At 31.1% G+C, this 22,820-nt stretch overlaps 1 protein-coding gene across 1 annotated transcript; it reads right to left on the minus strand.

Annotated features, from left to right (window-relative positions):
• Window positions 1-682: 682 nt before the first annotated feature.
• On the minus strand, window positions 683-22,167 carry cass (apoptosis inhibitor cassowary). The gene is made up of 9 exons (XM_075296704.1): window positions 21,777-22,167; window positions 21,542-21,703; window positions 21,292-21,444; window positions 4,728-4,901; window positions 4,302-4,505; window positions 4,024-4,224; window positions 3,752-3,957; window positions 3,492-3,678; window positions 683-1,187 (listed from the first exon to the last, which is right to left on the minus strand). Exons 1-9 carry the CDS (start codon window positions 21,843-21,845, stop codon window positions 942-944), a joined length of 1,602 nt encoding a protein of 533 aa, XP_075152819.1. The 5' UTR covers window positions 21,846-22,167; the 3' UTR covers window positions 683-941.
• Between the last annotated feature and the right edge of the window lie 653 nt (window positions 22,168-22,820).

The following is a 22,820-nucleotide window of genomic DNA, read 5'->3' on the forward strand; positions in this document are numbered from 1 at the left end:
TATATATGAGAAGAAAATAAAAAAAGAAAAACTAAAGAAATAGAAAACATAAACAGATACTATTGGTGTGGGGAAAACGGGTAAACAAAACGTTTTGTTTCGAGTTTTTCTTACTGTCCATTGTATTTGTTATTGTATATTGCTGTGATACATTTTTTCGAAATTTAATTGAGAGTGTGTCTTTTGAGAGTTAGAAAAAAAGATATTTTCCCTTTTTTTGGATTTCTGTATGGATACATATAAATATAGATAAGGTTTGTGTACATTTTTCAAAAATGTTAATTGCAAAAAAAAGTAATAATGTTACGTTTATAAATTAAGCTTTTTACAATGGCTTACACAAAAAAAAAATAAACAATTAATAAAAATGAGGGAAAATGAGAATAATTATGGTGTAAAAAAATCGGCATTTATGAATTGACTTTCGAAATCAATCTCAAAAATATTCATTTGATATTTCGAAAGCAAGTCTAATGCTCGATGAAGGAGTTTGCTGAAATAAGAAAAGAAAAACAAATTAGTGAGAAATGAATTTGATATCTTACCTTTGGCGTATCGTTTTTATTAGCTTTCCAAAGGACCAGGTCGTCTTTTCCAGTTACCCCATACGATATTGAATAAGGATCAAGTTCATGTTTCCCATTGAGAAGCAGGCCATAGCAAAAAAAGTAAGACATCAAAATCATGTTTGTCGAGTTTTCATTAAATCACACTCTTCGAGTAGAATATCTTGCGGAAAAAGATAGAAAAGTATTTGTAACCCTAGTGTTGAAGAAAATTATAGACTAGTTCTTGTTGTTGGTTATTTTCATGTCGAACTAAAGATGATTCAGCATTTGTATCTTGACATCTTTATTTGCGTGGAGGAGAACGAGGTGTGTTGTGTTTATAAAAATATCAGTTCGTTTTCGTTTCCCAACTTGCTATCGCCGCCTTCTTGTTTAGTATTTCTTGTTAAAGTTGCGTCGATTTCTAAAACCTCCACCGCCACCACCGCTACCTCCATTACGGGATCGTTGACGATTATTGTTGCCACCATAGTTTTGTACTTTGCCCGAATATTTGCCCGATGGTGGTGAGTAGATCTTTTGCTCAGAATTACTTTTCGTTTTCTTTTCATCGTCTTTACCATTTTCAGCTTTGCCATCGAATGTTATGGGTGCATGACGTTTAGAACCAATTTTTGTCTGTGAATAGAAAGGCAGAAGATTTAATTAGACTTGTTGAAAGTTTTATGAAAAAGAAAAAGTTATATAATTTATAACATATTCGACTGTTGACATCAGCTTTCGACTAGAGGTGTGCGCGTGACACGAAATTCTCGTGACACGCGTGATTCACGCTTGAATCAAGTGAGTCGTGAACAAAATCTAAAGCAACTCTCGTGAATGTGCGTGAATGGGACTAAAATAAATATGTCGTGCGTGAGCGTGCGTGAAAAATAAAATCAGTTCGTGAATGTGCGTGAATAAAATTTCTGCAAAATCACGCTCACGAATATAATCAAGATTTAATTCACGCTCGTATGTTAACTGAAATTAATTTCACTCTCGAATTGTATTCTATTTTTGAATTTTGTTACATTGGTTTATTTCCGTTTGGAAAATATCGTGAGTCTCGTGAATTGGTCATGAATCACGTGAATCGTGCGTGAACGTGAGTCTTTAAAAGTAGTTCGTGCGTGAGTGTGCGTGAGTACTGGGTTTCATTTCGTGAATGTGCGTGAGTGGGATTGGTTACCACACGTATCGTGCGTGAACGTGCGTGAATAAATATTTAGCTTCGTGAATGTGCGTGAGTGTGAGATAAATTTCAGTCACGCGCACACCTCTACTTTCGACAATATTTTTTTGTTAAAAAATCTCGTTTTGGCAAAGGCCGACTATCATGTAAAACCTTTTTTTCGGAAGGTTCAAGTGTGGTTCACTTTGGGTTTAGTGAATTTATTCCGATAATTGGTTGATAGTACTCAATTTTTCAGCTCAAGTTTTAAGCTGAACTCAAAAACAACACAATTAAATAAAATTTTGACAAAATTTTCTATAGAAACAGAATTTTAACAAAATTTTCTATAGAAATAAAATTTTGACAAAATTTTCTATAGAAATAAAATTTTGACAAAATTTTCTATAGAAATAAAATTTTGACAAAATTTTCTATAGAAATAAAATTTTGACAAAATTTTCTATAGAAATAAAATTTTGCAAAAATTTTCTATAGAAATAAAAATTTTGGCAAAATTTTCTATAGAAATAAAATTTTAACAAAATTTTCTATAGAAATAGAATTTTAACAAAAATTTTCTATAGAAATAGAATTTTAACAAAATTTTCTATAGAAATAAAATTTTGCCAAAATTTTCTATAGAAATAAAATTTTGCCAAAATTTTCTATAGAAATAAAATTTTGTCAAAATTTTCTATAGAAATAAAATTTTGCCAAAATTTTCTATAGAAATAAAATTTTGCCAAAATTTTCTATAGAAATAAAATTTTGCCAAATTTTTCTATAGAAATAATATTTTGACAAAATTTTCTATAGAAATAAAAATTTTGACAAAATTTTCTATAGAAATACAATTTTGACAAAATTTTCTATAGAAATAAAATTTTGAGAAAATTTTCTATAGAAATACAATTTTTACAAAATTTTCTATAGAAATAAAATTTTGACAACATTTCTATAGAAATAAAATTTTGACAAAATTTTTATAGAAATCAAATTTTGAAAAAATTTTCTATAGAAATCAAATTTTGAGAAAATTTTCTATAGAAATCAAATTTTGACAAAATTTTCTATAGAAATAAAATGTTGACAAAATTTTCTATAGAAATAAAATGTTGACAAAATTTTCTATAGAAATAAAATTTTGACAAAATTTTCTATAGAAATAAAATTTTGACAAAATTTTCTATAGAAATAAAATTTTGAAAAAAAATTTCTATAGAAATAAAATTTTGACAAAATTTTGTATAGAAATAAAATTTTGACAAAATTTTGTATAGAAATAAAATTTTGACAAAATTTTCTATAGAAGTAAAATTTTGACACAATTTTCTATAGAAATAAAATATAGAAATAAAATTTTGGACATAATTTTCTATAGAAATAAAATTTTGACAAAATTTTCTATAGAAATCAAATTTTGAGAAAATTTTCTATAGAAATAAAATTTTGACAAAATTTTCTATAGAAATCAAATTTTGAGAAAATTTTCTATAAAAATAAAATTTTGACAAAATTTTCTAGAAAAATAAAATTTTGACAAAATTTTCTAGAAAAATAAAATTTTCAAATTATTTTTTTGTTGGTGTTTGGTGTTTTTGGCTCGAGTGGCAAACGTTAGGACCCATTGATGCAAAAATCGATTTTTGTTTCCTGGATTTTTTTTAATTAAAATTTCAATTCATATGAAAATTTTCTACACTAACCGAACTGTTAGAAAATCTATTAAATCAAAATGAACATTTTATTTTTCTGTTTATACTTACATTTTTTCTATTAACCCAAGACAACTGAATTTCATGCTTGAAACTAGGAGGTGAGTGGAAAAGATCACGAATTAAAATGCTAATATTCGAAGTTGTCTTCAACGCTGTCAATTTTAATTGATTCTCCTCAGTACTAAGTTCTTCGGCGGTTTTGCCTTTTACAGCTTCTTCCAATTTTTTAATATATCTGAAAAACATAGTAAATACGAAAAACTTAAATTTAAATATTCCGTTAATAATATATTCCTCCTTCAACATACCCTTGTGTTCCTCTGGCCAAATACTGAAGTCTTGAGCGAAAATCTTTCAATTTCTCTGGATCTGTTACAAATGTTAACATATCTGGATGTTTTTTGCCTAAAGTATGCAAAGCATACAATAAACATTCGGCATGAGAAAACTGGAAGGACGGTGGAGGGCTACTGGCATCTTCTTCTTCAGATAATTTTGGTAAAGGCATATATTCCTAAGTGAGTATTAGTAATTGTTGAAATCGTCATCTTGGATGTTTTTTTTTTTTTATTTTGCTTACCCTTAATACTTGATAAACATTATCAATTCGTTGAGCGGCATTGTCCAAAACATCGGTAAAAGTGCACATTTCAGCGAAAACTTTCAACAATCGAAGTTGCACTTGATCCTGAGCCACGGCTGTGGCTATCATATTCCATGTGCTCAATGGTAAAAGTTTGTCGCAAACATAAACAACAAAATCTGTGGATTTTATTGTGTTCTTAACATGGACGGACATAGGAAAAAATATCGATTAATTATAGTAAATTCTATAAAAGAAGATTTATGTGTTCCTACCGAAAAGTATGGCATAGCATGAGTAGCACATTGTATGAATCGTTCGACAATTTCATCTTCTACGGTTATAGCATCTATATCGGCATTTAGTTCAGCTTGTTCTTTAGCCAAATTTACAAGTTCAGCGTGTCCAGTTATTGTTGTGCCAAGTTTTGTGCTACCCAATATATTCATACACAAAAGAAATTCATCTGCAGTAACATCCTATTGAGTAAGACAAGAAACATTTTTTTTATCCCAAAAATATTTATGTGATAAGCTTTGGCAAACTTTGAAAATTTCCCCCAATAAATAGAAATCATGATTTCCACTGTATTTACATTCATAAATCTAGAGGCTATTTGTTTTTCTATTTTGTTTTGTATTATTTATTAATGCTTTTATTTTAATCTAATTTAACCATAAAATAATATAAAATTAACTTACCTGCAATATTTTTTTAATCTCATCAATAATAAACTCTTCAATTTCTTTGGTGACAATAGTTGGTCCCATAGCAAAGAGTTTTGTGGCAATAAATTTAAAACACCTTTCTCTTGTTGCTTCATCGCCCGTTGAAATTTGAGTGAAAACGCCAGTTAATGCACCTTTGGCATCCATCTGAAAGTGAGATCAATTGTTGATTCTAAGCAGAATATGTTTAGGTTTGTAAGGAGAATGAAAAGGTCGACTTTTTCCCTTATCACCCTTTTTGCTCAAAATTTGAAAAAGTCAATTTGTGATTTTCGATTTGTTGTTGTTGTTGTTGTTGTTGTAACAGTTTATTGTGATCTCATCCATTTCATGTTATACGCTTGGTACATCAGCTTGTTGGCAGATCAAGGAACTCTGCGACTAAGATGGGGTGTGTCCAGAGTGATCTGGTGGTAAGTCGGGTTGGTTTGGCTGGGCAGGAGAAAAGATGACGCGTGTCGTGTGGCCCTTGGTTGCAAATTGGACAAACGTCAGCTACGCTGCTATCAATCACCGATAAGTAGGAATTGAGGCGGCTGCACTTGCCTGATCTTAATTGGGCCAAAACTACCCTAGTCTGCCGTGGGAGGTCTCTTTCCTCCGGTGCTATGGGCGGTGGTCGGACTCCAAGAACAGGATTAACCTTGTAGCTTCTCACCGCTTCAGCTACAGTATCCTCATGAATCCTGTTCAAACCTGCCTGGTACGCTGCTTGATCTAGAGGCTCTCTTTTATAGCACTGGATCTCGCGCTCTAGATTATGTATATCAACCCTTACGTTCCTGGGTGGTGGTTGTGTATCCATAAGATGGTGGTTTGGATGATTACTGCGATAACAACCCAGGAGATACTGCTTTGACAACATGTAGTTGTGTCTTCGCACAGGGATGATCTTTGTCTCCACATAAAGGTGATCCAGGGGTGTGCTGCGGAGACACCCAGTCGCAGTTCTAAGAGCAGCGTTCTGGCAGGTTTGTATGTTATTCCACTGCGTATCACTGGTCTGCGGTGTCCACACTGGCGCTGCATAGTTTACCACTGACCGGCCAATTGCCTTATAAGTAGTTAGCAAGGTTTCTTTGTCCGCACCCCAAGTACTGCCGGCTAGTGACTTGAGGACCTTGTTTCTACCACGGAGCTTATTACAAATTGCAGTGGCATGGGCAGATGACCTAAAAAGGCTGTCGAATGTGACCCCAAGAATCTTGGGGTAATTTGTGGTCGGAATTATTACTCCATCGACTCTGATATTCAACTGCCTGCGCACTTCTGCCGTCCATGTAGTAAATAGTGTGGCTGAGGATTTGGTGGGGGATATCCTCAAGTTTCTCGCAGTGAAATAACTGGTAAGATTAGCTATGTAGACGTTCAACCGATCGCAAATGTCATCAACATTGGGCCCAGATGCCAAGATTGTACAGTCATCCGCATATGATACAATCTCGACGCCGTCAGGAGGGGGTGGAATCGAGGACATGTAGAGGTTAAACAGTGCCGGAGATATCACCCCACCTTGGGGAACTCCCTGTTTAACTCTACGCGGTCTTGACTTTCTGTCCCTGAATTCCACGTACGACTGGCGTCCACACATATAATTCAGCACCCAACGCTTCGCTCCTGCCGGTAGGGACGTATTCTCGATGTCCTCAAATAATGTGGCATGGTTGACCGTATCGAATGCTTTCGATAGGTCAAGCGCCACGAGGACCGTCCTGTGACACGGCCTGGGCTGGTTAAGTCCCTTATTAATATGTGTCGAAATGGCATGTAAGGCTGTTGTCGTACTATGTACCTTACGGAATCCATGTTGATGGTGGGCAGCTGGAAAATTCTCCACAAGGCTGGGGAGGAGTAATGCCTCAAGTGTCTTGGCTACTGGCGACAGAAGGGATATCGGTCTGTACGATTCACCTTTGCTCGAATCTTTGCCCGGTTTCAGTAGTGGAATCACCCTTCCCATTTTCCAGACATCGGGTATAATGTGTGATTCCAAAGACAAATTGACGAGTCTGGTCAGGTACTCAACTCCCAGTATTCCCAGATGCTTCAGCATTAGCATTGAAATTCCGTCAGGGCCCAGCGCCTTAGATGGTTTCGCGCTGTTGATGACATTGGTAACTTCGACTGCAGTAAATTGTGGTGTGTCATCGGCTCGGAGACCACGTACACGACGGGTGGCTCTCCTTTTCGCTCTATCACTCTCGGGATGCTCGACAAACTGTCGGTTGAAGTATTTGGCGCACCTCTTCGGATCAGTCACAGTCACGTCGCCAAATGTGACTGAAATCCCATCATCCCTTGTGGAGGGGTTCGAGAGGGCTCTAACTGTTGACCACAATTTACCAGTTCCTGTTCCTAAGTTACATTGCTTCAGGTGCTCTAACCAAGTGTTCCGCTTGTGCTCGTCGACTATCTTACTAATCTCTAGATTTAGTTCTCTGATTCTAGGATCAGCAGGGTTAGCACGACGGCGTTCATCACGCTCGTCTGCGAGTCCCGCCGCTTCGGCTGGGAAGTTGGGCCTCACCTGGGCAATTCGACCAGCGGGTATGAAGCGAGCGGCTGCTGCGTTGATGATGTCCCGGAACTCCCTCTGGGCAACATGAACATGTGAGGGGGACGGGAGCTCACTGAAGCGGCGATCGGTGTATTCTCTGAAGCCTTCCCAGTTGGCTTTCTTTTGATTAATAAACGTCCGGCGTTCAGAGGTTATGAAATCGGAGGGTCGGTTGATGGTGAGAATTATGGGGAGGTGGTCCGAACCCAATGAAATGACGGGTTGCCAGGAGACGTCATTTATCAGACCAGGCGATGCTAACGATAAGTCTGGCGAACTGCTGCAGTCACCCATAATTCTCGTGGGGGCCTCTTCGTTCACCGTGCAAAATGTGGAGTCGTCTATCTGCTCTGCCAAAGCTATGCCCCTCTGGTCATTACCCAGGAGAGAATGCCAGAGTTCATGGTGGGCATTAAAATCTCCTAGAACCAATCGGTTATGCCCGCTCAACAACCACTCAATGTTTGGGCTATAACCAGGAGCACAGCTACCAACCGGCGGTATGTACACATTGTATAGCTCTATCTCGGCAGCCCCACACTTAACTGCTACCCCCATACATTCCATGTACGGGTCATTAGTGTCTAGCACAAGCGTGATAGGTCTATACTGCACGGAACGGTGTAATATGAAAGCCAGGCCACCACCTCCATTTCTTGTGCGATCCTTCCGTAGGACATTGTACCCATCACAATGTCGTAGGCTGCAGGTGGGATTCAGCTTTGTTTCCTGGATCGCCGCGACCCTTATCCTTTTCCGATTCATAAAGTCTACGATCTCACTAATCTTACCACGGAGCCCGTTGCAATTAAATTGCAAAAATGATGCACTCTCCGGAACTGGTACAACAATATTCGGTGTAAGATGCTGCGGCGGAGAATATTGTTGTGCGGGAGAAGTCGGTGGGGTCACATAATCAGATGACCCACTGCTGCTGTCATTGGCACAGCATCCTGCCACGAAGTCAGTTTGACTATACTCCCGCAGCGATGTTAGGCCGGAGCAATTCCGGAAGTGCACCCATTCCATGCACCGGTTACACCTCACCGAAACCGAGCGATGGTGAATTCGATTTCGGCAGACGGCACAGTACCATGGTCCGGGGTTTTCCTCTATCCCGGCTCGGACCAAAAGCAGGCGGAGAAGGCTCCCCGGGATGCACCTTCTCCAACACGAAAAAATGGACGAGACAACACGTACACTGAGGTGGCAGCCGCTGGCCGATGGCTGGTATCCATCGGGTCAATCCGGTGCGTAGAACCCGCCGCCGTGGGATTGCGATTTGTTTATAGGCTTTTAGTTCGCCTCAAAAACAATACTTATTGATATTTGGAAAAAATCGGTTTAGATTTACATATAGCTATATACATTTATCACCGATTTGGTAATAATTGACGCATGTATTAACCGATCTTCAGTTTAGATTTAGTTGTAGCTCTCATATATATGTTTCAGCCGATTTTTAAAAATATAGACATATTACTTTTATCAGTCGATCTAGTTCCATTTGTTCTATACTGACAATTAAATTTGGAAGTCAAAGTTCACAAATGAATAAGTCAAGACGCTAAAAAATACTTTTCCAAATTTGGAAAGTGGGAAGTTCTCTCGACTGTCGAAATCTCTAATTTTTGACGAGGGATGTTTCGACTTTCCTTGAGAAAGTCGAAAAATTTTCTACAGAAATAAAATTTTGACAAAATTTTCTAGAGAAATAATATTTTGACAAAATTTTCTAGAGAAATAAAATGTTGACAAAATTTTCTATAGAAATAAAATTTTGATAAAATTTCCTACAGAAATACAATTTTGACAAAATTTTCTATAGAAATAAAATTTTGACGAAATTTTCTATAGAAATAAAATGTTGACAAATTTTTCTATAGAAATAGAATTTTGACAAATTTTTCTATAGAAATAGAATTTTGACAAAATTTTCTATAGAAATAAAATTTTGACAAAATTTTCTATAGAAATAAAATGTTGACAAAATGTTCTATAGAGATAACATTTTGACAAAATTTTCTATAGAAATAAAATTTTCTATAGAAATAAAATTTTAACAAAATTTTCTATAGAAATAAAATTTTGACAAAATTTTCTATAGAAATAAAATTTTGATAAAATTTTCTAGACAAATAAAATTTTGACATTTTCTATAGAAATAAAATTTTGATAAAATTTTCTATAGAAATAAAATTTTGATGAAATTTTCTATAGAAATAAAATTTTGACAAATTTTTCTATAGAAATAAAATTTTGGCAAATTTTTCTATAATAATAGAATTTTGGCAAATTTTTCTATAGAAATAGAATTTTGACAAATTTTTCTATAGAAATAGAATTTTGACAAAATTTTCTATACCCGTGTAAAAATTGGTGGATCTAAATAGATATAATCATATCTCAAAATTGGCCGCTTCAGATCTAGGCAGATACACCCAGATATGATGATATAGAATTAGATATAATTATATGTAATTCCATATATAGGGAGATCTGACACCAGATCTCCTTACATATAGGGATAGATATAATAATATCTAAGACATTAGATCTGGGCCAATTTTGAGATCTGATCAGATCTATTTCCATAGTAATTAGATATGATTAGATCTTACCATTTTTCGGATCTACTCATATCTAATCATATCAAATTAGATCTCTCAATTTTTACTCGGGTACCCGTGTAAAAATTGGAGGATCCAATCCTATCTAATAATATCAAATTGGGTCTAATTGGATCTGTTCAGATATTGGTTCAGACATAATTAGATATGCACATATATGCTATATATGGTGCTAGATCTGGTTAGATATAATTGCAGATCTCATCATATATAGTATAATATCTAATTATATCTGGCATATCTAATAATATATGCTTGGATAGGACCATATATAGCACTATATCTAATAAGATATGGTAGATATAACATCATATCTGACTATATATGGGGTTAAATACGGTCCAAAATATAATAAAAAAATCATGAACAAGTTAAAAAGATTTTTGAAATACACGTCTAAACCTCAATGCCATTATGTCAAATGTCAACGCCGTCAGGGGCATCACTTCTAAACAAATTTAACGCCAGACTAGCTGATAAAATTAAATTTAATATAATTGTTTTAAATGTGTTCCTTTGATAAAGTGTATATCGTTTCATTTATTGCGGAGATTATGTAGGTAAATAGATTGTATTTGTTATTTCCTTAGTAGTCATTTTCATATTGTTTTACTATTTTCTCGATTTGGAAAAAAAAGGAAACCTCAGTGGTGTACTGGTTAACATGCCCGCCTTGCATTCAAAAGGTCACGGGTTCAATCCCAGTTCCGACCAACACCAAAAATTATTTCGGCGGTGGATTATCTCCTCGCAGTAATGTTGGTGACATTTCTGCTTCAAAGATTCTCTAAGTTGTTTCAGCGCAACGTGAAATGCCGATAGGACTCGATTATAGCAAGGAGGTCCCATGTTGAGCTAATTATTGAATCGAGCAGCAGTCAGTGATAAGTGAGATGTTGATCACTGTGATGTCAGGATGGTCTGAATAGTATGTATGAGCCTAAAATAACAGCCTATCGCTATACCTAACCTAATCCCGAATACACTTTAAATGTGAGTATTAAAAGCAACATAAAATTATATGGCAATTTTTATTGCAACTTAAAGAAGAATGATCCAAAACAATACTAATACTTGCTTACATAGTTCAATATATTCCCATATTTGTTTATTCCTATATTTGTTTAATAATTGTTTTTTTACTTAATTTCATTGCAGATTGTCTTAACGCTGTAATACTTTAGTCGAGTGTCTAAGTCCAAAGCAGAAGAAACAAACGAAAAAACCCTTGGACAACACTCTAACTCAACTGTCAATACTCTTAAATAGCTTTGATGGATCAATTTTAATTAAACATATTTATTATGCACATACTTTTTGTCTGTATTATTAAATAAAACAATTGATCTCATTTTATATACAAATTATGGGCTTTTATGTGTTGAAAGATCTCGAAAGATACAATTGTATCAAATAATATACAATTATATCAAATTAGATCTGATTAGATGTGTCTCATTTTTGAGATCTGATCAGATCCAATTTCATAGTATTTAGATCTGACCAGATATAACCATTTTTCGGATCTGCTCAGATCTGACCATATCTTGGCTCAGATCTAACCATATCAAATCAGATCCCCCAATTTTTACACGGGTAGAAATAAAATTTTGACAAAATTTTCTATAGAAATAAATTTTTGACAAAAAATTCTATAGAAATAAAATTTTGACACAATTTCTATAGAAATAAAATTTTGACAAAATTTTCTATAGAAATAAAATTTTGACAAAAATTTTTATAGAAATAAAATTTTGACAAAATTTTCTATAGAAATAAAATGTTGACACAATTTTCTATAGAAATAAAATTTTGACAAAATTTTCTATAGAAATAAAATTTTGACAAAATTTTCTATAGCAATAAAATTTTGACGAAATTATCTATAGAAATAAAATTTCGACAAAATTTTCTATAGAAATAAAATTTTGGCAAATTTTTCTATAGAAATAGAATTTTGACAAATTTTTCTATAGAAATAGAATTTTGACAAAATTTTCTATAGGAATAAAATTTTGACAAAATTTTCTATAGAAATAAAATTTTGACAAAAAATTCTATAGAAATAAAATTTTGACAAAAATTTTTATAGAAATAAAATTTTGATAAAATTTTCTATAGAAATAAAATTTTGATGAAATTTTCTTAGAAATAAAATTTTGACAAATTTTTCTATAGAAATAGAATCTTGACAAATTTTTCTATAGAAATAGAATTTTGACAACATTTTCTATAGAAATAAAATGTTGACAAAATTTTCTATAAAAATAAAATTTTGACAAAATTTTCTATAGAAATAAAATTTTGACAAAATTTTCTATAGAAATATAATTTTGACATAATTTTCTATAGAAATAAAATGTTGACACAATTTTCTATAGAAATAAAATTTTGACAAAATTTTCTATAGAAATAAAATTTTGGCAAATTTTTCTATAGAAATAGAATTTTGACAAAATTTTCTAGAGAAATAATATTTTGACAAAATTTTCTAGAGAAATAAAATGTTGACAAAATTTTCTATAGAAATAAAATTTTGATAAAATTTCCTACAGAAATACAATTTTGACAAAATTTTCTATAGAAATAAAATTTTGACGAAATTTTCTATAGAAATAAAATGTTGACAAATTTTTCTATAGAAATAGAATTTTGACAAATTTTTCTATAGAAATAGAATTTTGACAAAATTTTCTATAGAAATAAAATTTTGACAAAATTTTCTATAGAAATAAAATGTTGACAAAATGTTCTATGGAGATAACATTTTGAAAAAATTTTCTATAGAAATAAAATTTTAACAAAATTTTCTATAGAAATAAAATTTTGACAAAATTTTCTATAGAAATAAAATTTTGATAAAATTTTCTAGACAAATAAAATTTTGACATTTTCTATAGAAATAAAATTTTGATAAAATTTTCTATAGAAATAAAATTTTGATGAAATTTTCTATAGAAATAAAATTTTGACAAATTTTTCTATAGAAATAAAATTTTGGCAAATTTTTCTATAATAATAGAATTTTGGCAAATTTTTCTATAGAAATAGAATTTTGACAAATTTTTCTATAGAAATAGAATTTTGACAAAATTTTCTATAGAAATAAAATTTTGACAAAATTTTCTATAGAAATAAATTTTTGACAAAAAATTCTATAGAAATAAAATTTTGACACAATTTCTATAGAAATAAAATTTTGACAAAATTTTCTATAGAAATAAAATTTTGACAAAAATTTTTATAGAAATAAAATTTTGACAAAATTTTCTATAGAAATAAAATGTTGACACAATTTTCTATAGAAATAAAATTTTGACAAAATTTTCTATAGAAATAAAATTTTGACAAAATTTTCTATAGCAATAAAATTTTGACGAAATTATCTATAGAAATAAAATTTCGACAAAATTTTCTATAGAAATAAAATTTTGGCAAATTTTTCTATAGAAATAGAATTTTGACAAATTTTTCTATAGAAATAGAATTTTGACAAAATTTTCTATAGGAATAAAATTTTGACAAAATTTTCTATAGAAATAAAATTTTGACAAAAAATTCTATAGAAATAAAATTTTGACAAAAATTTTTATAGAAATAAAATTTTGATGAAATTTTCTATAGAAATAAAATTTTGACAAATTTTTCTATAGAAATAGAATCTTGACAAATTTTTCTATAGAAATAGAATTTTGACAACATTTTCTATAGAAATAAAATGTTGACAAAATTTTCTATAAAAATAAAATTTTGACAAAATTTTCTATAGAAATAAAATTTTGACAAAATTTTCTATAGAAATATAATTTTGACATAATTTTCTATAGAAATAAAATGTTGACACAATTTTCTATAGAAATAAAATTTTGACAAAATTTTCTATAGAAATAAAATGTTGACGAAATTTTCTATAGAAATAAAATTTTGAGGAAATTATCTATAGAAATAAAATTTTGACAAATTTTTCTATAATAATAGAATTTTGGCAAATTTTTCTATAGACCCGTGTAAAACTTGGGGGATCTGATTTGATATGGTTAGATCTGAGCCAAGATATGGTCAGATCTGAGCAGATCCGAAAAATGGTTATATCTGGTCAGATCTAAATACTATGAAATTGGATCTGATCAGATCTCAAAAATGAGACACATCTAATCAGATCTAATTTGATATAATTGTATATTATTTGATACAATTGTATCTTTCGAGATCTTTCAACACATAAAAGCCCATAATTTGTATATAAAATGAGATCAATTGTTTTATTTAATAATACAGACAAAAAGTATGTGCATAATAAATATGTTTAATTTAAATTGATCCATCAAAGCTATTTAAGAATATTGACAGTTGAGTTAGAGTGTTGTCCAAGGGTTTTTTCGTTTGTTTCTTCTGCTTTGGACTTAGACACGCGACTAAAGTATTACAGCGTTAAGGCAATCTGCAATGAAATTAAGTATAAAAACAATTATTAAACAAATATAGGAATAAACAAATATGGGAATATATTGAACTATGTAAGCATGTATTAGTATTGTTTTGAATCATTCTTCTTTAAGTTGCAATAAAAATTGCCATATAATTTTATGTTGCTTTTAATACTCACATTTAAAGTGTATTCGGGATTAGGTTAGGTATAGCGATAGGCTGTTATTTTAGGCTCATACATACTATTCAGACCATCATGACATCACAGTGATCAACATCTCACTTATCACTGACTGCTGCTCGATTCAATAATTAGCTCAATAACATGGGACCTCCTTGCTATAATCGAGTCCTATTGGCATTTCACGTTGCGCTGAAACAACTTAGAGAATCTTTGAAGCAGAAATGTCACCAACATTACTGCGAGGAGATAATCCACCGCCGAAATAATGTTTGGTGTTGGTCGGAACTGGGATTGAACCCGTGACCTTTTGAATGCGAGGCGGGCATGTTAACCAGTACACCACTGAGGTTTCCTTTTTTTCCAAATCTAGAAAATGTAAAACAATATGAAAATGACTACTAAGGAAATAACAAATACAATCTACTTACCTACATAATCTCCGCAATAAAGGAAACGATATACACTTTATCAAAGGAACACATTTAAAACAATTATATTAAATTTCTTAATTTTATCAGCTAGTCTGGCGTTAAATTTGTTTAGAAGTGATGCCCCTGACGGCGTTGACATTTGACATAATGGCATTGAGGTTTAGACGTGTATTTCAAAAATCTTTTTAACTTGTTCATGATTTTTTTTTTATATTTTGGACCGTATTTAACCCCATATATAGTCCGATATGATGTTATATCTACCATATCTTATTAGATATAGTGCTATATATGGTCCTATCCAAGCATATATTATTAGATATGCCAGATATAATTAGATATTATACTATATATGATGAGATCTGCAATTATATCTAACCAGATCTAACACCATATATAGCATATCTGTGCATATCTAATTATGTCTGAACCAATATCTGAACAGATCCAATTAGACCCAATTTGATATTATTAGATAGGATTGGATCCTCCAATTTTTACACGGGGAAATAGAATTTTGACAAATTTTTCTATAGAAATAGAATTTTGACAAAATTTTCTATAGAAATAAAATTTTGACAAAATTTTCCATAGAAATAAAATTTTGACACAATTTCTATAGAAATAAAATTTTGACAAAATTTTCTATAGAAATAAAATTTTGACAAAAATTTTTATAGAAATAAAATTTTGACAAGATTTTCTATAAATATAAAATTTTGACAAATTTTTCTATAGAAATAAAATTTTGACAAAATTTTCTATGGAAATAAAATTTTGACAAAATTTTCTATGGAAATAAAATTTTGACAAAATTTTCTATGGAAATAAAATTTTGACAAAATTTTCTATGGAAATAAATTTTTGACAAAATTTTCTATAGAAATAAAATTTTGACAAAATTTTCTATAGAAATAAAATTTTGACAAAATTTTCTATAGAAATAAAATTTTGACAAAATTTTCTATAGAAATAAAATTTTGACAAAATTTTCTATAGAAATAAAATTTTGACAAAATTTTCTATAGAAATAAAATTTTGACAAAATTTTCCATGAGATAAAATTTTGACAAAATTTTGTATAGATATAAAATTTTGACAAAATTTTCTATAGATATAAAATTTTGACAAAATTTTCTATAGAAATAAAATTTTGACAAAATTTTCTATAGAAATAAAATTTTGACAATATATTCTATAGAAATAAAGTTTTGGCAAATTTTTCTACAATAATAACATTTTGACAAATTTTTCTATAGAAATAAAATTTTGACAAAATTTTCTATAGAAATAAAATTTTGACAAAATTTTCTATAAATATAAAATTTTGACAAAATTTTCTATAGAAATAAAATTTTGACAAAATTTTCTATAGAAATAAAATTTTGACAAAATTTTCTATAGAAATAAAATGTTGACAAAAGTTTCTATAGAAATAAAATGTTAACAAAATTTTCAATAGAAATAAAATGTTAACAAAATTTTCTATAGAAATAAAATTTTTTCAAAATTTTCCATGAGATAAAATTTTGACAAAATTTTCTATAGATTTTGAAAAAAATTTTCTATAGAATTAAAATGTTGGCAAAATGTTCAATAAAAAGTACATTGAACAAGCTTTAAAATGACACCTAGCTCGTTCCGATTGAGTAATAAATGAAGGAGATATAGTAAGTTTTTATAGACCCCCTTTGGAGGGTAATATCTCAAGACCCGGGCACTTCCGGGACAAAAAATTTACTTTGTTAGAATCAGCATCGGAGCCATCGTGGTGCAATGTTTAGCATGCCAGAATTGGTTACACAAGGTCGCGGGTTCGATTCCTGCTTTGACCAAATACCAAAAATGTTTTCAGCGGTGGATTATCCCACCCCAGTAATGCCGGTGACATTTCCGAGTGCTTCTTTTAGTGGTTCGGACTCGGCCATAAAAAGGAGGTCCCTTGTCAGTGAGCTTAACATGGAATCGGACAGCACTCAGTGATAAGAGAGAAGTTCACCACTGTAGTATCACAACGGACTCAATAGTCTAAGTGAGCCTGACACATCGGGCTGCCAACTAACCTAGCCTAGAATCAGCACACCAAGCTACATAACATACATTAAATTCAAACAAATCGGCGAGGGGCCCATAAACTGCATATTAGCCAAATTTTCATAGAAAAAATTTGTTTTTTGGCAAATTTTGGTAGATTATTTTTGACCCAAGTGGCATCCGTGATTCCTGTGCCAGTGTCCAGCATTATCTTTTTAAAGAAAGAAGATTCTGGATTCCTTTTTCTTTCAGGCTCTCACCGATCTGCGGGAGTGTGGTTTAAGGAATATAGTCACCTTCATCAGACTGATAAATGGCAGTTCTTGAGCGACTTGAGAGCACCTCAGGAAGAAGATAGTTGGAAATACCAATAGTCCTGTAGTTTTTGAGACAATAGACCTATAGTCTTTGAGAAGAGTGACGAATCACAATGGAACTATAGTGCTTTAAGTGGATATCAATGGATGTCACCTCTCTATAATCTAACCTAATGGTAATTTCGATTGGTAAAAAATATGTTGCATATTTTACATATGAATTATTTTAGATATGAATTAAAAAACATTGCTTTATCTTTTCATACATTAATGCACTATTTTTTTACTTTGATTGTTTGTGACAATAAAGTTAAAACCAATTGTACCGGTCATGCAAGTAATTTCTCTAAAAAACCAACCTAAGCATGTATTAGTATTGTTTTGAATCATTCTTCTTTAAGTTGCAATAAAAATTGCCATATAATTTTATGTTGCTTTTAATACTCACATTTAAAGTGTATTCGGGATTAGGTTAGGTATAGCGATAGGCTGTTATTTTAGGCTCATACATACTATTCAGACCATCATGACATCACAGTGATCAACATCTCACTTATCACTGACTGCTGCTCGATTCAATAATTAGCTCAATAACATGGGACCTCCTTGCTATAATCGAGTCCTATTGGCATTTCACGTTGCGCTGAAACAACTTAGAGAATCTTTGAAGCAGAAATGTCACCAACATTACTGCGAGGAGATAATCCACCGCCGAAATAATGTTTGGTGTTGGTCGGAACTGGGATTGAACCCGTGACCTTTTGAATGCGAGGCGGGCATGTTAACCAGTACACCACTGAGGTTTCCTTTTTTTCCAAATCTAGAAAATGTAAAACAATATGAAAATGACTACTAAGGAAATAACAAATACAATCTACTTACCTACATAATCTCCGCAATAAAGGAAACGATATACACTTTATCAAAGGAACACATTTAAAACAATTATATTAAATTTCTTAATTTTATCAGCTAGTCTGGCGTTAAATTTGTTTAGAAGTGATGCCCCTGACGGCGTTGACATTTGACATAATGGCATTGAGGTTTAGACGTGTATTTCAAAAATCTTTTTAACTTGTTCATGATTTTTTTTTTATATTTTGGACCGTATTTAACCCCATATATAGTCCGATATGATGTTATATCTACCATATCTTATTAGATATAGTGCTATATATGGTCCTATCCAAGCATATATTATTAGATATGCCAGATATAATTAGATATTATACTATATATGATGAGATCTGCAATTATATCTAACCAGATCTAACACCATATATAGCATATCTGTGCATATCTAATTATGTCTGAACCAATATCTGAACAGATCCAATTAGACCCAATTTGATATTATTAGATAGGATTGGATCCTCCAATTTTTACACGGGGAAATAGAATTTTGACAAATTTTTCTATAGAAATAGAATTTTGACAAAATTTTCTATAGAAATAAAATTTTGACAAAATTTTCCATAGAAATAAAATTTTGACACAATTTCTATAGAAATAAAATTTTGACAAAATTTTCTATAGAAATAAAATTTTGACAAAAATTTTTATAGAAATAAAATTTTGACAAGATTTTCTATAAATATAAAATTTTGACAAATTTTTCTATAGAAATAAAATTTTGACAAAATTTTCTATGGAAATAAAATTTTGACAAAATTTTCTATGGAAATAAAATTTTGACAAAATTTTCTATGGAAATAAAATTTTGACAAAATTTTCTATGGAAATAAATTTTTGACAAAATTTTCTATAGAAATAAAATTTTGACAAAATTTTCTATAGAAATAAAATTTTGACAAAATTTTCTATAGAAATAAAATTTTGACAAAATTTTCTATAGAAATAAAATTTTGACAAAATTTTCTATAGAAATAAAATTTTGACAAAATTTTCTATAGAAATAAAATTTTGACAAAATTTTCCATGAGATAAAATTTTGACAAAATTTTGTATAGATATAAAATTTTGACAAAATTTTCTATAGATATAAAATTTTGACAAAATTTTCTATAGAAATAAAATTTTGACAAAATTTTCTATAGAAATAAAATTTTGACAATATATTCTATAGAAATAAAGTTTTGGCAAATTTTTCTACAATAATAACATTTTGACAAATTTTTCTATAGAAATAAAATTTTGACAAAATTTTCTATAGAAATAAAATTTTGACAAAATTTTCTATAAATATAAAATTTTGACAAAATTTTCTATAGAAATAAAATTTTGACAAAATTTTCTATAGAAATAAAATTTTGACAAAATTTTCTATAGAAATAAAATGTTGACAAAAGTTTCTATAGAAATAAAATGTTAACAAAATTTTCAATAGAAATAAAATGTTAACAAAATTTTCTATAGAAATAAAATTTTTTCAAAATTTTCCATGAGATAAAATTTTGACAAAATTTTCTATAGATTTTGAAAAAAATTTTCTATAGAATTAAAATGTTGGCAAAATGTTCAATAAAAAGTACATTGAACAAGCTTTAAAATGACACCTAGCTCGTTCCGATTGAGTAATAAATGAAGGAGATATAGTAAGTTTTTATAGACCCCCTTTGGAGGGTAATATCTCAAGACCCGGGCACTTCCGGGACAAAAAATTTACTTTGTTAGAATCAGCATCGGAGCCATCGTGGTGCAATGTTTAGCATGCCAGAATTGGTTACACAAGGTCGCGGGTTCGATTCCTGCTTTGACCAAATACCAAAAATGTTTTCAGCGGTGGATTATCCCACCCCAGTAATGCCGGTGACATTTCCGAGTGCTTCTTTTAGTGGTTCGGACTCGGCCATAAAAAGGAGGTCCCTTGTCAGTGAGCTTAACATGGAATCGGACAGCACTCAGTGATAAGAGAGAAGTTCACCACTGTAGTATCACAACGGACTCAATAGTCTAAGTGAGCCTGACACATCGGGCTGCCAACTAACCTAGCCTAGAATCAGCACACCAAGCTACATAACATACATTAAATTCAAACAAATCGGCGAGGGGCCCATAAACTGCATATTAGCCAAATTTTCATAGAAAAAATTTGTTTTTTGGCAAATTTTGGTAGATTATTTTTGACCCAAGTGGCATCCGTGATTCCTGTGCCAGTGTCCAGCATTATCTTTTTAAAGAAAGAAGATTCTGGATTCCTTTTTCTTTCAGGCTCTCACCGATCTGCGGGAGTGTGGTTTAAGGAATATAGTCACCTTCATCAGACTGATAAATGGCAGTTCTTGAGCGACTTGAGAGCACCTCAGGAAGAAGATAGTTGGAAATACCAATAGTCCTGTAGTTTTTGAGACAATAGACCTATAGTCTTTGAGAAGAGTGACGAATCACAATGGAACTATAGTGCTTTAAGTGGATATCAATGGATGTCACCTCTCTATAATCTAACCTAATGGTAATTTCGATTGGTAAAAAATATGTTGCATATTTTACATATGAATTATTTTAGATATGAATTAAAAAACATTGCTTTATCTTTTCATACATTAATGCACTATTTTTTTACTTTGATTGTTTGTGACAATAAAGTTAAAACCAATTGTACCGGTCATGCAAGTAATTTCTCTAAAAAACCAACCTATTTTAGACAATCATCCAAACAAACCCCTGTTTATCAGGGGTTGACACAACAAATAAATGCAATCGCATGAATGACACCTCATGTCTCAGATCTTTAAACGTAAAGTCCATTGAGAGGAAATTGGAATAGGTGCAACTATGGCTACTTTTCTATATAATTTTTTTCTTAATGATAACTTCTTGATGGAACATACAAATCCCAGACGCTAAGACAATACATTAACATTCCATTATTGGTGTCTAGTATTATCAAACAACTTGAATAATGTTCTTAATTGATAACGAAAACCGAAATTGTTTGGAATATGTACTATATGCGATTGGAAAATGTAGGCATTAGAGACTTCACAACAACATACCTTAATGATTGTCTGAAGAGAATTATTGACTTGTTGTAATTCTAGAGGGTCATCTAAAACCAATAGTTGAGCTAATGTATCACCAATTTTTGCCGTTGTACTCGATGTGTCCTGGCATAGCTTAGGTAAATCCTTGATAGCTTGGCGTCGTATCTAGCAAAAGGGAAACAAACAGTTATTTGGTAAACTATACACTCTAGCTGCTAATATGTATACATAAACAATACATGACAATGGAACAAAAATTTACCTGCATATCATCATCTTCACATAAATCTAGTTGGGCATCTATAGCGGCATCTGACAAATTGGGAAAATGCTTGAAGAATTTTCCTATGAATTGTGAAGCCAAACGTTTTTCTTTTGATGAACCTTTGACTGCTTTTAATATGTCTTCGTATTCTTTAACATGCTGTTAATGAGAAAGCAAATATTTTGTATAAAAAATACATCATACGAAGATGTTTTTCGCAAAAAAAATTTACCTCGGATATTTTATCTCCGGCCTCCGACAAGATTTCATAGCACTTATACAAATGTTCAATATTATCCATCTTTGATTTTTCTTTTGTGTTTTTCGGTCTCAAATAATGTCGGCGGTTTTTATGTTTAGTTATGGGAGCGGGCGTCAATTATCCCACTCGTTTTCTAGGTGATTTTTCCAATTGCTTTAGAAATCAGAAAACGTTACCCAAATACCAGTCTTGCTTCTTTATATGTTATTACGTATTCTTTTTTGTCTTCTTCACTGCTAATTTGGTTCAAAAGAACGGTTCTTTCACTATTATCTTTATACTTTTATTCAATGATGCTCAATTCTCTCTATTTTACCGAATTTCTTAAATGTTTAGAGCTCTGAAAAGTAGCAGCGTGTACTCAGTTAGTGATGTACGAAAGCAAAGTAATCATTATACAGCATTTTTATAAATTACAGATTACCCGTTTTTTATTTAGGGTCTCTGCGCACTTAAAGATAATAATGAATGTAAAGCTAATATTCAATGCGCCGTTCACATTATAAGGTTTACCAAAGACACTGTAAGATTCTCTACAAACACAGACATTCCGTCCGGAAAAACTTATAGTCTGTAAAGGTAAGTACTATGTTCGCTTTTCGAGTTGAAATTTTCGCGGTTACTTTATTAAAACCCCTGCCAGCATTTCAAAGTTCCATTTCATCCTCATCGCTACCACAGACTCGTAAATGTCACCACAACCATCGCGAACTGTGATGGGGGAAGCATATCAAAAAGTACAAAATGTACATGAAAGTATTTTGCCATCACTACTGTTAGAAGAGCCATTTTATTTTTTGTGAAACGCCAAGCGCAACCAGCTTGTTATATTTTATTTAAATAAAAACGAAAATAAAGTTCTGAAAACATAGATATTACGCTTAAAATTGTGAAAGGTATATGGTGAACAATTTTCGACTTTCCAAATAGAATAAAGTGATCGTTTTTCAAATATTTTTCCAGGCACGCTGTCTCCATCGAAAATAAACAAACTGGCTGATAGACGCTTCAACA

Source organism: Haematobia irritans, chromosome 2 (genome assembly GCF_050003625.1).
Source record: "Haematobia irritans isolate KBUSLIRL chromosome 2, ASM5000362v1, whole genome shotgun sequence".
NCBI lineage: Eukaryota > Metazoa > Arthropoda > Insecta > Diptera > Muscidae > Haematobia > Haematobia irritans.

What these genes read in the sequence shown, in the direction of transcription:
- cass (XM_075296704.1), bottom strand. Translation starts at nt 21,845, where the DNA reads ATGGATAATATTGAACATTTGTATAAGTGCTATGAAATCTTGTCGGAG. An exon ending in GTGAAGATGATGATATGCAG is followed by an intron (nt 21,445 to 21,541) that starts GTAAATTTTTGT and finishes CCCTTTTGCTAG; the next exon opens with ATACGACGCCAAGCTATCAA. An exon ending in TTGGCCAGAGGAACACAAGG is followed by an intron (nt 3,679 to 3,751) that starts GTATGTTGAAGG and finishes TATGTTTTTCAG; the next exon opens with ATATATTAAAAAATTGGAAG.